We start from the raw sequence: 16,155 nt of genomic DNA on the forward strand, positions 1-16,155 counted from the left end.
GGCGGCCATGTCAGCATGTCAGTCACTCTCAGTCACTCCCAGTCAACGAAAAGGGACGAAAATTGCAGTGAGGATAGATGGATTTGATTCACAGTGCTTCTGGTCAAAGATGCTATTACCCGCCATGCCCATGTGATGCAAACTCTCAATCAAGCCAAGATTATAATACTGATGCACTGTACAGATACCTCTGTGCAATAATACGGCAGATTACAGCATCTCTATTCTCTCAGAGAGGGGTGCTGCAGGTATGTTATGCATACTGTAATGCACGTACAGATGATTGGAGGTGGTGCTTGAAATGCTGGTCTGGATTATTGGTGGCAAATGCTTTCGTTTGTTGAGCAAGGAAAGGATAGTTTTGGTCAACACCTCCACCTCGTCTTGGGTTGTATCGAGTTCCTACGATCCTGGTCGAGCCGTCAAGCGATCAGTCTTTTTTATGTTTCGCTTTCTCCGAATCCATGAAGAGTTTGAAGGTTGAGGCTTGGGGGCCGAGAAGGAGGAAGGGGCTAGGTAATCTAATGGCTTCACGAAGGGGGAGGAAAGAGGAATTGGGCGGCCCAGGACCGTGACATGACATGACATGACATGAACATGGAATGGGCTGGGCCTGTACGTAGAGGCAAACTCGGCGAGACGAGACGGGCCGTTCACCGGGTGGATGTTCGAAGAGGAACGGGCCTTTCGGACAAGGATCGATGTGATGAAGTTGAGGGTGGCAAGGATACATGAGATGTGTTATGTGATTGGCATGGCACCGACTGGTCCAGGCAATTCGTGTATCATGACAATATATATTAGGTCTAGGCGCAAGGGTCAGAGGATGGTCAGAGGGCAACTGCGAGAGACTGGAGAGCTGAGAGGGACTTCAATGGGATCGAGCCCGCATGTCAGATACAGGCCTCAGCTAAAGTCCAAGCCCAAGCCCGACCCTGACCCTGAGCTTGATCCTGAGCCTTGCATGACACACATACTTTTATCAAGATGATAGATGAGAGTTGAGGTGACATGTTTAACTTAGCTTGCTTAGGTACTGTAGGCACCTGGGTTGAGGTGGGCGCGCGGCTCTACCCGCCCGCTGCAGCGCGTGAGACAGGTTGCAAGCCGCGGATGCATTCTACATAGTAGTCTATATCATGTAATGCCATGCCCTGCCATGCCATGCCATATCCTGCTACTTTTGCCTGCCTACCAGGGATTTTGGGTTTGGTTAATCAACATATCCTACCGCAGCAACCTATTGACCGTTTCAGGTATATGGCCTACCAGGTTCAACGTGCACAGCACTAGTCGAAGCTTCCTTGAAGACACGCCGATGCCCGTAATATTACATAGATCCAATGCACATCATGTTTGCAGCGAGCTTTGTTGGCATTCTCCTTCATCCAATGAGGGACTGGGTAATTCACTAAACCATGGTCTCTTCTCTACCCTTCCGGGCTGGGCGATGGGAAGGAAAGAAAGGGGTGTATCCTGTCATGTTAATTGAAGGTTTTGATGATGGTAACAGACTATTTTCGTCCCCGTTCCCCTATTCCTACACCACAAATCCAACCATGTCATGGCATCTAGCATAATACTTGGTACCGTGGTGTCTAAAGAGTCAAGACAATCAGCACACCCAAGTTGGAATCAACCTGGAATGAACAGCATGCTACAATAAAACACACCATTTGCAAAACACATAGAAATGACATATGATAATAGTTTTATCCACCATTCAAATGTAAAATGACTTGATGTTTCGATACCTCAACTAATGTGAAGGTGATACTAAAGTATAGGGTAAGCTCTTTAATCAGACTCATGTGACTACGCGCATAGGTCCCGCGCAAGTCAATGAGAAAAACGTGGATAGTCGGTCACACGCGCCAGCGCCAAAAGCGGACACAACTGACACAACGACAAGAAAATGACAGCAACGCACTCCACAAGGCAAAGAACGCTTCATCATCACAACTCACTCAAAACTGGAACCGGCGATGTTAAACCACAACCCCCCATCATAAGCGAAAGAAAAAAAAAAAAAAAAAAAAAAAAAAAAAAGAAATGTCACACCCTATACGAAAGGCCGCCGAGCCTCAGCACGCTGCGTCTTTTGACCCATGGAACTCATCGTCAACCGGCCACCAACGTCCGAAATCATGTCCCGGAACTGGCTGGCGCGAGTCCCGTAACCGCAAGCTCAACAGCCAATTTCGTAGCGGCTTATCTGGTGGCAAGCGTCTAAGCGACACATGGGGTGCTGGCTCAGAGGATTACGATGTGAAGCGCAAGATGTTGGTCCCCAAGGCCGTGAAAGAAAGGGCACAACGGAGCGTAAAGGACATGCTCGTGCAACCAGGCAAGATGCGTGAGAGTCTGGGGGTGAAGGATGAGGTTCAGGAAAAAGGACAAGAAGCACTCATGGAATCAAGAAAACTGGAGGATGAAGCAAGAGAAGCAGAGCTGCCTCGCCGACGGATGTTTGATGGGGTGATTGTTTACGTTAACGGGAGTAGTTTCCCTCTCATATCAGATCTCAAGCTCAAGCAGCTTGTCACCGAACATGGAGGTCAGATGTCATTGCACCTCGGACGCCGGAAAGTCACCCATGTCATTCTAGGAAGGCCAGCTGGAGGATACTCGGGCGCTGGAGGAGGTCTTGCCGGAGGAAAACTAGAAAAAGAGATTAGGAGAACGGCTGGGTGTGGTGTTAAGTTTGTTGGTGCTGAATGGTACCTGTAACTTTCATTTGAACTTGAGCTACGACTAATGCTATCAATAGGATCCTCGAAAGCCTGCAGGCTGGAAAAAGACTACCCGAAGCACGCTTCTCCAGTACTAAGATAGCACCCAAGGCACAGGACAGCGTCTATAGCCTCTTCTCGAGGCTGTCGAGTGGCCAGTCATCCAAGGACTGAGCTATACTCACCTAGGGGTTATGTTTTTGTTTACCGGAGTTTAGGACAGGGGCCACAATCAGTTTCGCTCACAATCTTACACCTACATCTCCGGTTACGAATGGTCAAACATCGGAGGGTCTTTTGCTCCGAGTAAACGGTCGGTAGCGTGGGACAGGGTATCTGTGGTTACGAAAGCGGCTGCGATATAGAAAACTGGAGTCTGACACGCCCTCGCGGGCAACGGAGGCTCGTCTCGAACTGGCTTTCTCCCAGCAATCATCAATTGTTAAATAAGCAGATTGAGTGTCAGAATATCGTGAGTGCCTCATCTGCCAACGTGGTTCCGCATGACGTGGTCTAACTAAAGGCCTCTACCGAACCTGAAATTGACGCTGGATGAAGAAACCAAGTCACGGTATCTTCCACCAATATCACGCCACTCATATTTACCAGGAACATCCGCTATGTTCAGAAAGTTCGCTCATATTACACCTGCTCTAGAGGCGAGCCTTCACCATGCCATCCGTCTCGGTTTCTGCTCGTTCAAAGTACTCCCTGATCCTGGCACGAGCAACAGTCAATGTCGACACATCCTCAATCGTGCTAGGAACGGCAACTTCCTTTTCGAAGTCACCACGAATGGCATTCTCCGCCATCTCCTTGAGTACCCGTCGTAGCATTTTGCCAGACCTTGTTTTGGGGATCATTCCTTTGCCCTGGATGATGCCGCCTAATGAGGCTATAGCACCCACCTGACCACGGACTAACTGCTGTATTTCCTTGACGACTAATTCACTCGGCACTGCTGGATCTGCACAGCCTTGTCCCGAAAGTGCTACGAAGGCGAAAGGAAGCTGACCCTTGAGTGAATCCGGTACGCCGACAATACAAACTTCAACGACACGAGGATGGGCTGCAATGGCCTGCTCAATAGATCCTACGCACTGTTAGCCCATACCGAAGTTCGAAGAAATTGAAGCGTACCACTTGATAGACGATGCGCGCTGACATTTAAAACATCGTCGCTGCGTGCCATCACATGGATATAACCTTGCTGGTCGATCCAGCCCGAATCACCCGTATCAAGCCACTTTCCCTCGAATCTTTTCAAGTAACCTTTCCAAAAGCGTTCTTCATCCTGCCACAGAGTACGAAATCCTGTCGGAGCGAGAGGCATTGCCAAGACAATATTTCCCATGGATCCCCTCTCAACCTCATTGCCCTCATCATCCACGATACGAACGTCAAAGCCTGGCATCGCTTTCCCAGCACTACCAGCCTTCAGGCAAGGAGGGGGGTGTCCACGAACTTCCGTCTTGCGATGCTTGCCAGCGTGCGGAACGAGCGCTCGCCCAGTGATGGGGGAACCAACTTCTGTAGACCACCAATTATCAACTACGTCTGCATTTTCAGCGCAATATTGAGTCAGGAGCTGCTGATAACTGTCGATAAGAGTAGGTTCGGAGCGCTCTCCAGCGAGGAAGAGAGCCCGCAAACTCTTGAGAGCACCCCGTTTGCCGTAATCGATGAAGGATTGGTTATTGGGGTCATCGCGCCTGATTGCACGTAGAGCTGTTGGCGCTGTAAACATGGTGTTGACTTTATACTCTTCAACTATTCGCCAGAATGACGATGCATCAGGGGTACCGACGGGTTTGCCCTCGTACAAGACAGTTGCAGCTCCCGTGAGGAGTGGGCCGTAGATGATGTATGAGTGACCGACGATCCAGCCAATATCCGATGCCGTAAAAGAAACACACCCAGGTCCGTGAATATTAAACAGATAACTTATGGACAGGTGCAGACCGACAGCGTGACCACCAGCATCGCGGAGGACACCCTTTGGGGTTCCAGTGGTGCCTGAAGTGTGGATGATATAAACAGGGTCGGTGCTCTTGACTGGCACACAGTCCGCCTTGATTCCTCGAGATCGGGCACTGTCGACTAATGTGTTCCAGTCGAGCTGACCAGTCTCGTGGTCAAGATTCCAATAGAGCTGATCCCTTTGCCAGACAATAACATTATGGGGTTTATGACCAGCCAACCGGATCGCTTCCTCTACCAAGCCTTTATATGCAATTGGAGGTTTGTTGCCATCGATACCACAAGACGCCGTCAGAACAGCCACAGGACGGCATGAATCGATACGTTGCGCCAGAGCATTAGGGGCAAAACCACCAAACACTATAGAATGGATAGCGCCCAGTCGATTAGCAGCAAGAATACCTATCACGGCAGCGGGAATCGTAGGCACTATTACTCAAGTTAGCTGCCAGCACTGCTGCAGGGGAATGATGCATGGTCTACTCACTATACAGCAGGACTACATCGCCCTTCTGTATCCCTTGCTCTCTGAGAGCACCAGCAAGAGTCTCAACCTCGCCAAGAAGCTGACTGTATGTATATTTTGCCTTTGTGTTTGTCACAGGACTGTCAAAGTAGATAGCGATGGAATCGCCATGCCCATCAAGTACATGTCGATCAACGCAATTGTAACAAGTAGATATTTCGCCGTCTGGAAACCACTCCCAGCTATCATGTGTAACACCGCTCTTGAGAGTTTTCTGAGTGAGCTGGATGGTTGAAGAGTATGATTTATGCCAGTGAAGATGCTCGGCTTGGTGTCTCCAGAAGTCTTCAGGGTTCTCAAGACTATGCCGAAGTACCTCGTCTTGTATGTGTTGATCTTGCTGGTTGTGAGGCATAGCTGGTAATTCGTTCTTACCTTGTATCTTGGGCTCCTTATTCAATGCAGTACTTGGTATGGATGAGTAACTCCGTGATTTTGTCGACACCAATGGCTTTGGCAGGGAAGAATATCTTGACAACAAATAGCAACCACGATGATTAAAGGGGCATGTTGGAGTGGGAACCGATAAGCTAGGGGGCCGAGTGTATATGATAAATTGAATGGCTTGTCTTAGGCTCAACGGCATCGGGCCTCGCTACCGACAAATTCCGGGCCGTCTTTGACGGTGTATAAATAACTCTGCCTGGGCGACGATCTCCTCTGCAATAAAAGCGCCCAATGGAGGTTTCAAAGGTCAAGCTTGATGAAAGAAGCCCAGGTGAGGGAGTTTGACTTTGATACATGAATAGCAATATCGGATCAAAGGAAGTGCTATTAAGTGAGGAGATAGATGATATATCTTAAGGCGAGGTGAGTCCAGTGAAACTACCTTGCACTACTGGAGACTGGTAGCATCAAGGGACATACAGCGAGATGATTTATCCCCCAAACAAATTCCCATCCTAATCATCAGTTGCGGCTCTCCCCAGCTCGCATGGCAGGGCGAGTGTAAGTGGTGCGCTGGCTTCATACTAGATACCTTCCCCGCCTTACGCCAAGATGGCCTTCCCATTTGTCCGGTAGGCCTTACCGGTAACGGTCGGATCGGTATAAGGCCGAGCCGTGATAGCTAATAATTGTTGTGTTCGTCGGTAACGTGTAAAGTTTATTTGGTGGTTGATGTCTGAGACGGTGATATCCCGGATATTCGGAATCACTGAGCTCTGATTGACTGCCGTAGGTAGTACACTTCTTAGGTAAACAATTTGACAGGGTAACCTTGACGGTATGCCTCACCGCATCAAGAAATTGTTTTTTCATGGAATGTAATATCTTCGTATGCCGAGAAGATATAGCAATGCGTTGGTTGATACTTTTTGAATGGTATCATTGTTCGATTGTATGTCGCGCGGTGTCAAAGTACATGCTTTCGATAACCAATCCCAAATCTACCAAAGCAACTAAGACCGAAGGCACAGGAAATCATTAGTTTTTCAGCAGCCCTTGTATCACTGGCAGTACCAAAGCATGGCTAAGTTATCAAGTGAACAAACGTTAGCTTTGTCTCGGCACATAACAACTGAAACAAAGACCCAAGACATATTCACAGCGTAAACACGACAACAGAGTTAATAATGCCGGGCCAAAACTGGCCTCTCAGCAATGCTTGCTTTTGCCTTGACTATGATACATGGTTTCCCAGAGGCTAGCAATAACATTGAATCTGATTGACAAGATACCATAAACACGCCCGGCTTTGTGGATATATATGCACCAGTAACCTGATTGCAATATTAAAGACATTTGGCATCCCAAAAATATGTATCAAGAAGAGGAAACGGGATTCGAGGTTGGAAATGCGTCTCTTGAAGTTATTGATGGGAGCAGAAACGAAGACGAACCGCGAGTGAAGCTAGACAAGATCGTCCTGTTTTGCTCAAGGCAAAAAAACACATTATATTCCCAGCCCCGAAAGAAGATCTCACACACAGGGAATATGCGAGCTCCTTCCGAACACCGAGACAAAACTCATATACAAGAATGTCTCAACTCCTGCAAAGCGTGGCCATCATTAGACAAGACTCCATAGAGCGTTGCAAGGGTATACCGGTTCTCCCGTGTCGTATGTTCGTAACCCAAAATAAAAAGTTCTATACATTCCCTGAAAGATCGCTTGCATCCCCCAACTGAAACCAAACCATCGCTAACTGTCCCACACCACTCCATCAGGAATGATGGAAGCTCCCACGTGAATTAAGTATTACTGAGCGTAAAGCATCGTAGGCACGACGTGGAGTAGGCTTGCTAGCTGTTGATTTACAGGAAAGCAGCAAGACCGACGACGGCAGCAAGACCGGCACCGGAGAGAGCGGCAACCTTGCCGGCACCGGCGGTGGGGACCTCGGAAGGAGCACCAGCGGTGGGGGTAGCACCGGGACCAGCAGGAGAGCCAGGCTTGCCGCTCTCACCACCGTGGCCGGGCTTACCAGTAGGGTAAACGGGGACTATGGTGGAGTTGTTGCCGTGGTGGGCGGGAGGAGGAGCGGGGCTGAGACACTGTCAGTATTTTTTGGCAAGGCTGAGGACATCGGATATAGATAACTTACCAGTCGTGGCAAACGACAGCGGAGGTGGTGATGACGGGCTTGGTGACGGTGCAAGGGCAGTCAGTGATGGTGAGGGTGGTGGCCTCAGTGATAGTGTAGGTCTTGTCGCCGTGGACGATCTCAGTAGGACCGGGGCAGTAGGTGGTGTAGGCAGTGACGACCTCGGTGGTGTAGGTAACGTTCTTGGCGTGGGCAGCGACGCCAGCAGCGAAAGCGAGAGCAGCAGCGAACTTCATTTTGTCGGTTTGTTTGGGTTGGGATTAAATTAAGGTAACTCGAAAGTTGTATAGTTTGTAGATGTGCTGTAACGAATGAAATTGACTAAAAGTCAAGGTATAGTAGCGAATGAATGTGTGTGGGTGAAGAGGAAGGAAGGAAAGAAAGCTTCTGGAGATCTGGAGGACTTGAGCTTTATATTAAGATGAGGTCTTCGCTCGACAGGGACTGATAGGGAGGTTGATGGGATTTCGGATATGGGGGGTGTGGGTATGGGTGTGGGTGTGGGTGTGGGTGTGGCCCGCAATGGATCAGTAATGGAGGGGTGGGACCTGGAGCCACAGGGGATCTGGGGCATGGGGGGTCCTTGAGAATAGCGATTAATTAAAATCTGTACGGAGTACGAGCAGGCCATTCATCCAGTGTCAGAGGCCCCGTGCAAGTCTAGAGCGGACGGCGAGACGAGCACGGGACAAGAGTCAGGAAAAGACAAAAAGATAGGCTCATCTAGGCTCAAGTTCCGGTAGCACACTACCTGTGTAATGAGCTCGGCAGGGAAGCCTTAATTTTTCTACCAGTCGCCATGTTATTGAACCATAGGGGCAAATCCTACCAGGATTACAAGTGGAAGGTAGTTGTTGCACTCTCAAGGATTTGTACGACCACAAGTTCATGAGTTGTTCTTATCTACTGGAAGCTGGCGTCTGGGCAACTTCCTGCCGAGGAAAACAACCTAACAGATAAAAAATTAGCCATTCATTAATATCAAGCTTGAAACCAGTAACTATCTCTTCTGAATCTATTTCTAGACCATATATTTGTATCAAAGAGACAAAGCCCTTGTGAGAGAGTTCTTTATCACACCTCTTGGTATTAATGTATTGCCTAATTCGATAGCCTCTTGAACATAAAGAGACATTATGAGCCTCGTTTAGGCAATGTCGACTGTTGCTACTGTGTGAAATCGTTCTTCAGATTGTCAGCTAAGAATAAGAAAGGGGTGCCTTGCTGAGAACGGGCCCTGAGAACGTGTGTGTGGGGGGAGGAGGCCCTTCCACTTTGCCTCGTGCTCTGGTGTGGGAACCCCGGCAAATGGAAATGGATGTCTTGCGCTCTGACAGGTATTACCACCGAGACAGCTAAAAAAGGAACCAGCCAGTCTTACCAAACATTAGAGGGGTGAAAGGGACCTGGAAGTCGGCGGACATCGGCAGCGCCTACGGATATGCATGCTCGACTTCCAATCTTCAACCCGAAATTACTCCCCCATATCACACCAGAAATAGACAAATAATACCGGGTAGTATTGCGAGGAAGAAGATACCTGGGTAGTATTGCCATATGTTGATATCGAACTGAGCCTACTGAGGCAAGAGATTTGCGTCTATAATTATCATCGGATGAGCCGAAGCGGACCGACGTTCCACGTCGAACATCCCCAGTGATATGATCAGAACTCCGGGGTCACGATGACTTTTCTTCTTGGGAGCTAGACATGTTAATTCTTGCCAGGTTTGAAATATAAGCATGTTCCACAAGAGAGTATGGAGTACGATAATTGAATTGCAGATATTGCGAGGTAGTCAAGGAGGGTTCCAAATGTAATCAGAATGATCGATCGACAAGTCTCAAGCGTATGTGCCTATCGAAGGATTTGCTGTTTCCGAAGATCTAATGATTTGACTTGAGAAAAATGAAGATCAAATGAGAAGCATGGACGGACTGTCGCGTGGGTGCGAGGCAGCCACCCCGTTGCTCTTCGCCAGGCTAGCCAGGTAATGTCCAATAGACTTTGGCCTTCCTATTATGGGCACGTTCACTGGTCAGTTCCCCTGGCATAATCCGACGCTAATGCAGGAACAAATCTCTTCCCGCTGTCTTGCCAATCCCCTTATTCAACTTTTGCAGAATTCGCTCCTGCCTGCATCACGGCTCGACAAGTCCGCTCCAATGAAATCGAACCATCCTTTATCTGCCTCGACTGTGCTTTCATCTGAGGCTGCAGCGAATATCACCCGTTCATGTAGTAGCGGGAAGCTCATACTTATTCATCCTGGCAATAATCGCCACAAGCAATGAGCTGGCGCCATCATCTGATTGGTCGCATTGATCATGCCATGCCTGAGCTGTGAATCCAATAGCATAGAGTTAACCGACAAGACCGCAAGGAGATGGCTCATGGCAATGTCCTCTCCGATATCCATTGGACAGTATCCACAATGCACCGTGCACCGACTAGTCTTGGACTCTCCAGTGGGCAATTATCCACGCGGTAGTCGATGGCTTGAATGGGTTCCGGCACACATGTGTAGCAGGGGTTAGGAGACCTGGGGGCGGTCTAAGCTAGAGGGCCGGAACATTAAACAGAGTTCTCACTGAGCCCAAGCAACAGTGAACACATGGCTGCCAACGCTACACCGATAGCCTGTTCAAGCAGCACAGTTACTCAAGGCTCTTGATATGGTCACACAGAAGTTGTTGAGAAACAAGGCGGCCATGTTCCAGCTGTCCATTCAATGCCTTAGAGGTGGACTAGATCCTGAGTTGGCAACGGAGTCGAGGTCTGTCGACTTTCCTCTTCAGGCTGCTCCGTGTTGTCCCTGAGTGCTTCAAAACAGTCGGATCCGTCTGACGGTCAAGGTCTTGACACCCACCTATACAAGCTCCCTTGTCATGTCAGATCTAGCCTAGCCTACCAACCTACCTACCAGTCTCTACGTAGTACTTGCTGATCCCTTTCCAGTGAGCAATCAACATCAGTCAGCAAGATATCACCATGGATAAGGCACTGATGATAAGGCGGCTCAACGGTTCTGTCTGTTAGCAACCCTCCATAATTTCCCTTTGAACCACTAAAACATAGTTTAGCTATCAGACAGCCTGAACACCTTCAACATCTCGCTGCCTTATCTTTGATTGAAGATGAGGGCTTGTCCATTCCCCTGGCCTATAAGCCAGTCAGCATTGACTTCAATCGAGGCGAACCCCCCCTGATACAAGGCGAGGCGAATCGGTTCCAAACTGAGTATCGAAAGCACCACCCTTGTCTCGTATTACCCCCATCAACCTCTTTCGAGTGATGGATTCTCGATGGGGTCTTTCGGTTCGGCAGCTCTGTCTTGTCTTAGTTTCGACTATCACTTTGGTCAGTATAGTTGGCGACCCACGTCTCAAGTCCACAGAAATGAGAATCAGTGTCCAGGGGCTATCGGGTACTGTAGTTTTCTGATGGTCAACGACAAGCTTTTGGCCGCTTTCTAATCTAACAAAGCTAGCGAGGCCAGGTTCTCTGATCGATGCGATCCGAGGCGTGCTATGGAGGAATCGAAAGCTTGGCATACGATCAGTTCCTGTATCTTCAACAAACGCAGCGGATGTAGCCTATTGCTATGTAGCATGTAGGTTTGCTGGCCCGAAACTCTCTGAACAAGCTTCTTTTCTTAAGTTCCAATCTCATGCCCGAGTCTTTGTCTCCATTTCCCAAATGGTGTGCCAAGATCTTTCACCATCCCTTCATGTCTCTTCCCGCTCACACTCCAAGCAAGGCGCTGGATCTCCCGCAAGCCTCTCAAGCCCACTTCCAGTATCGAGTGAGAGACGTATTAAGATGCTTGTCAGTGGTAAAGTTTCTGGCCACCCAAATCTGCTTGGCTCCATGATTATATTCGGAAAGGTATACCCGGATTTCATTTCCACCACTTGTCTTGGTCGTCAGATCATCCATGTCGGGTGCTTCATTCTAACTGTTTGAATTTATCCCACTGTAACGCTTACTACGGTGGCTTGACCACGTTGGTGGTTTTGCCTGTTGAAAATTTCAATTTGTATCGATTTAGCACTTAAAAACAAACGCCAAGGCTGCCTTGTTGTTTTGTTGATGTTGACGCGTATTATTCGCCTGATTTGTTTTACATTACTCGCCCAGACAACCAGGAAGACCTCATTTGCTAGGTCCACTCAGTAGTCAGTACTCCATTAGTCCATAGTCGAATGGCACCAAAATGCGGTCCGTCCAAGTGGTGATTTCTAACTAACAGTAGTTTAATTGCACCCGATCGATAATTGGGCTTGCTAATTTGCCATCGCCGTGACTTTTGGCCCAGAGTCGAATTGCGGAAGAGGACCTAAAGCCAGGCAGGTGTCCCTCCATGGTTTGGTAGCTGGTCTCTAGATCGGATTCATGCCCTGGTGGTGGCTAACGGCTAAACGATATTGCGCGTTGCCGAGTGTCCGGATGGCATGACTGTCATGATGAGGTGTCGTTTATGTATTGACGAATGCGTTAATCTACTATCTAATAGCCTATGTATTTTAATCAAGTGAAACCGTCTCTAGTCGACTCGGAGGTTGGAATCTTGGACTTGTCTGCATACATGCTGTAGTATGAATGTTGGAGAAGAAATTGGGTTGCCAGGTCTTATCATGTGGCCTATTCCTGTTCAACCCAAGCATTGTTGCTTTCCATTTCGCTATATCCGTAATTAAATTGATATAGAAACATTTTTATTTGAAACCTGTAACATTTTCAACTGACACCCTCATACTTTATGAATGGATGCATAGCTTAGCTGAGTATTAAATCCCTTTCTCGGTGGTGTAGATCCCCATGGACTGACTGACTGACTGTTTCTACTGTAAGAACTCCTGCACAACAACAAACTGTTTCTGTGGTCGAATTGAAACATAACCTTAGCATAGCCCGGCCTCGGACCATCCTTTAGTCCAGTTCAATTCAAACATTTTGGATCAACCTTCATACACTCTCAAGTTCCAATCGAGTTTGCTGCCAGCGGACCTACCACTCTCGTCGTTAACACATACACTCTCACATGTGCCTGGTTACGCATAGATGTCTTATGTATTATATTTACAATGGGTCGGTCCCTCTTATGGAGACCTTCCCGGCCGAAAGTTCGGCGGAAGCCAAACATTGTCTCCGGTGCTTCCATTGACGTCTTCAAAGTTGTATTAGTAATGTACGTCATTGCCTCGGTGCAGGCAATGCGAAATGCGGGCGTTGCCTTCGACACAGAGCCTCTGACTTCATAGCTGAACATTCTTCCATTAAAGTCAACTTTCAACAATCGAAAACCATTTCTGATACAGAAAACATGCCCGAGTACATCAAGGCAGTCGGTATGAGGCTAACATGCCAATTCAAGACTGTGACCACCAACTAATCCTTCCAGATATTCGCGGTGGCACTGGCGAGCGTGATGCTCTCTTCATCAACACCGAAACGCCCAAGCCTTCTGCTACTGAGGGGCAGGCCATTGTAAAGATCAAAGCTTTTGGTATTAACCGCATGGATATCATCCAGCGTCGAGGCTTTTACCCGCTGCCACCTCAAGCGCCTAAGACATTGGGCGTGGAATTCAGTGGCATCATCGAGTCTTTTGGACCTGGCGATCATGGTACTTTCAAGGAAGGGGATGAGGTGTTTGGGCTAGCTTACGGTGGTGCGTATGCCGAGTACATCGCGGTCAGTACTCGCATGTTGCTGCACAAGCCGGCTTCCATCGACTTCACCACGTGTGCTGGTATTCCCGAGGCTTGGATCACTGCAACTCAGGCGTTGCATCTTGTGCTTGGCTTCACGAAGGGCAAATCCATCTTGTGGCACGCAGGAGCTTCAGGAGTGTCGGTTGCCGGCATCCAACTGTCACGCATCGCTGGGGCCTCCGAAGTTTATGCCACAGCTGGATCTCAGGACAAGCTCGACTTTATCACTTCGAAGCTCGGCGCAACAGCTGCATTCAACTATAAAACGCAGGACTGGGCGGAGGAGATCAAGAAGGCTACCGGCGGCAAGGGTGTTGACTACATCGTTGACTTTGTTGGTGGAAGCTACTTCCAGCAGAACCAGAATGTCGCTGCGCGTGATGGACGGATCGTGCTTTTGGGAACGCTGAGCGGCGCCAAGGTCCCTAATGCTGATATTTCTCAGATCTTGTTCAAGCGACTTCGTATTGAGGGCAGTACTCTTCGGAGCCGCGACGAGGTTTACCAGGGCGAGCTACGGGACCGACTGGAGCAATATCTACCAGACTTTGAGTCTGGCAAGCTTAAGATCTTTGTGGATGAGGTCTTTCCGTGGGAACAGATTCAAGAGGCCCACAAGCATATGGAAGATGCCAAGAACCTGGGTAAGATTATATGCACTATCTCCTGAGGTAGAGAATGATTTCAGACTACATTGTGTGGCATTTAAATCTAGCCCATAAAATCATCTTCTAGAAAGACTTTCCATTTGAACCTCAAAGCATGGATATCAAACGGTTCACTAGTACGTTGGCTGTGGAAACTTGTAGCCTATCTTCTTCCACCCACCATGAGAATTCCTATCACTTGCTTATATTCAACCAAATCAACAGAGACACAAACGGAAATCACTGCAGCGACCTGCACGCCACATGTGAGAAAGCAAAAGGTATCATGGTAAAAGTTAATGAGCCTTGAGCCAGTTGAGCATCTGGTCATACGCTGTGGCTTGAGCATCCTTGATTGATGAATCTTGGTACTCGCCTACAACCGCGAATCCTAAAGAAATCATTAGTTGACTCATGACTAAGATTCAAATTTAAGGTCATCTTACCATGCGGAACTCCTGGATAAACCTGAACCTCATGCTCGACGTTGGCGTCAGACAAACTGTCTTCTCCCCCTATCCGAACGCTGTCGGGGAAGAGAGGGTCGTTTTCGACACAAACCAAGCTGAGAGGAACACTAATGTCCTTGAAATCATCAGGGATAACAGAAGCGGCATGTGCCAGAGCACCGGCCTTAATAAAAGGACCCTTCTTGACACCGCCGCTCTCTGCATCTCCTTCAGGGATCTTCGTTTGTTTAGCAAGCAGAAGAACAAATCGTGCACCAACACAGTATCCAGCGGCATAGATGCCGTCGCCCTGTTTGATCGTATCCGCGTACTGCTCTCGCGCAGCATCAATGACTTTGTGCAGGATGGGCATGACTCTCTCTTCTGTGACGCGGGCGAGCCACATGTCAATGAGGAATGACTTTGTAACTTCTACGGCCTTCAACTTGAACTGTTCGAGGATGGATGTGGAGTCGTCTGTAATAGCCGTGGCCCCAGGAGCTATGTCGCCAGCGAAGAGGTCGGGCATGAGGACAAGATAGCCCTCCGAGGCAAACTTATCGGCCTGGATCTGGTTGTTGGTAGATTTGATTCCCGTACCGCCGGTCAGAAGGAGAAGGAGTCGCGAAGGCGCATGGGGGTAGTCGGTGGGTTTCGAAACGTAGACCTAAGTAAGGGAGGGTCAGCCAAGAGCTTGGGAAGCTTGTTGGCCACGTACATCGACATCGTTGAGCTTGATGATTTCGCCTGTGGAGGATTGGCCCGAAGCTGCATTTGTTAGCGACCTGCGATGATGCTTTTCTAAATGGTGCCGCACGGGTTGGTCTGTCAGAAACACAATGCTCGCCTACGACTGGAGCTTGTATGTTGTCGCTGGCCGCAGGGGTCTCCTGGGCGTCGCTCTCAGGAGCGCGAGTAGCATTATCTGCGTCGGCCATCCTGATAGACTTCTCGAATTCTATTTACCTCTCTTTTGGCTGGGATAGTGAGTAAGTTGGCGGAACCGTATTGACTCCTCTGTGGGCTGAAAGACAATGAAAGAAGATGATGTTGCCTGTTGCACGTGGATGGGCAACCTGACGTGCAAGGTCCAGGCTGGAACTCAACGTCATGTTGGAGGGGTAACTGACTTGGTAGGTACCTTACTTGCCTTGCTCTAGCAAGAAGTTTTTCAAAGCCTAAAATAAAGCATATATCCCAGAATAAACTTCTTTTAAGAAAAAGGGATAAGATCATAAGAGTCTTATAATTACTGAGCTAATGCTGTTATCAGGATACATGGGATTGTACTACGAAACCACTACCTAAGGTTAGATATCTCATGGCTAACGAGAAGCAAATGCTCTGCCCTTCAGGCCCTTGGCCAATTGTTGCTGGTGGTGTGGACTTATGATCTTATGCCACACTACAGATTTAGAGATTGCTTAATTCTCAGTCTCTCCGTTACTAGGTGAGGATTGGTTTTATAACAGCCCGAACAAGAAAGCAATATTAGATGGGAACTTGGCATTGTGTCCATTCCTTATAGTGGTGTATCAGTAGTCCCAAAAAGGTCAC

At 48.5% G+C, this 16,155-nt stretch overlaps 5 protein-coding genes across 7 annotated transcripts; 2 read left to right on the forward strand and 3 right to left on the reverse strand.

Moving 5' to 3' along the window:
* Positions 1-22: 22 nt before the first annotated feature.
* FOXG_05279 (uncharacterized protein) lies at positions 23-4,859 on the forward strand. Of its 2 annotated transcripts, XM_018383482.1 has the most exons (3): positions 93-132; positions 185-2,720; positions 2,771-4,671. In XM_018383482.1, exons 2-3 carry the CDS (start codon positions 2,053-2,055, stop codon positions 2,904-2,906), a joined length of 804 nt encoding a protein of 267 aa, XP_018240418.1. In that variant the 5' UTR covers positions 93-132; positions 185-2,052; the 3' UTR covers positions 2,907-4,671. The 2 variants fall into 2 exon arrangements, with proteins under 2 accessions (XP_018240417.1, XP_018240418.1); XM_018383481.1 differs by having other exon boundaries at positions 23-2,720; positions 2,771-4,859.
* FOXG_05280 (propionyl-CoA synthetase) lies at positions 2,871-6,319 on the reverse strand. 2 transcript variants are annotated; one of them, XM_018383483.1, is made up of 3 exons: positions 5,200-6,319; positions 3,873-5,141; positions 2,871-3,825 (listed from the first exon to the last, which is right to left on the reverse strand). In XM_018383483.1, exons 1-3 carry the CDS (start codon positions 5,822-5,824, stop codon positions 3,386-3,388), a joined length of 2,334 nt encoding a protein of 777 aa, XP_018240419.1. In that variant the 5' UTR covers positions 5,825-6,319; the 3' UTR covers positions 2,871-3,385. The 2 variants fall into 2 exon arrangements, with proteins under 2 accessions (XP_018240419.1, XP_018240420.1); XM_018383484.1 differs by having other exon boundaries at positions 2,871-5,141.
* Positions 6,320-6,541: 222 nt separating this feature from the next.
* Positions 6,542-8,335, reverse strand: FOXG_05281 (uncharacterized protein). Its single transcript, XM_018383485.1, has 2 exons — positions 7,785-8,335; positions 6,542-7,726 (listed from the first exon to the last, which is right to left on the reverse strand). Exons 1-2 carry the CDS (start codon positions 8,018-8,020, stop codon positions 7,495-7,497), a joined length of 468 nt encoding a protein of 155 aa, XP_018240421.1. The 5' UTR covers positions 8,021-8,335; the 3' UTR covers positions 6,542-7,494.
* A 4,604-nt stretch (positions 8,336-12,939) lies between these two features.
* Positions 12,940-14,416, forward strand: FOXG_05282 (NADPH2:quinone reductase). Its single transcript, XM_018383486.1, has 2 exons — positions 12,940-13,136; positions 13,190-14,416. The coding sequence occupies exons 1-2, from the start codon at positions 13,112-13,114 to the stop codon at positions 14,170-14,172; spliced, it is 1,008 nt and encodes a 335-aa protein (XP_018240422.1). The 5' UTR covers positions 12,940-13,111; the 3' UTR covers positions 14,173-14,416.
* FOXG_05283 (uncharacterized protein) lies at positions 13,407-15,717 on the reverse strand. Its single transcript, XM_018383487.1, has 4 exons — positions 15,416-15,717; positions 15,317-15,366; positions 14,596-15,265; positions 13,407-14,540 (listed from the first exon to the last, which is right to left on the reverse strand). The coding sequence occupies exons 1-4, from the start codon at positions 15,534-15,536 to the stop codon at positions 14,446-14,448; spliced, it is 936 nt and encodes a 311-aa protein (XP_018240423.1). The 5' UTR covers positions 15,537-15,717; the 3' UTR covers positions 13,407-14,445.
* Positions 15,718-16,155: the final 438 nt, after the last annotated feature.

Source organism: Fusarium oxysporum, chromosome 7, assembly GCF_000149955.1.
Source record: "Fusarium oxysporum f. sp. lycopersici 4287 chromosome 7, whole genome shotgun sequence".
Classification (NCBI taxonomy): Eukaryota; Fungi; Ascomycota; class Sordariomycetes; order Hypocreales; family Nectriaceae; genus Fusarium; species Fusarium oxysporum.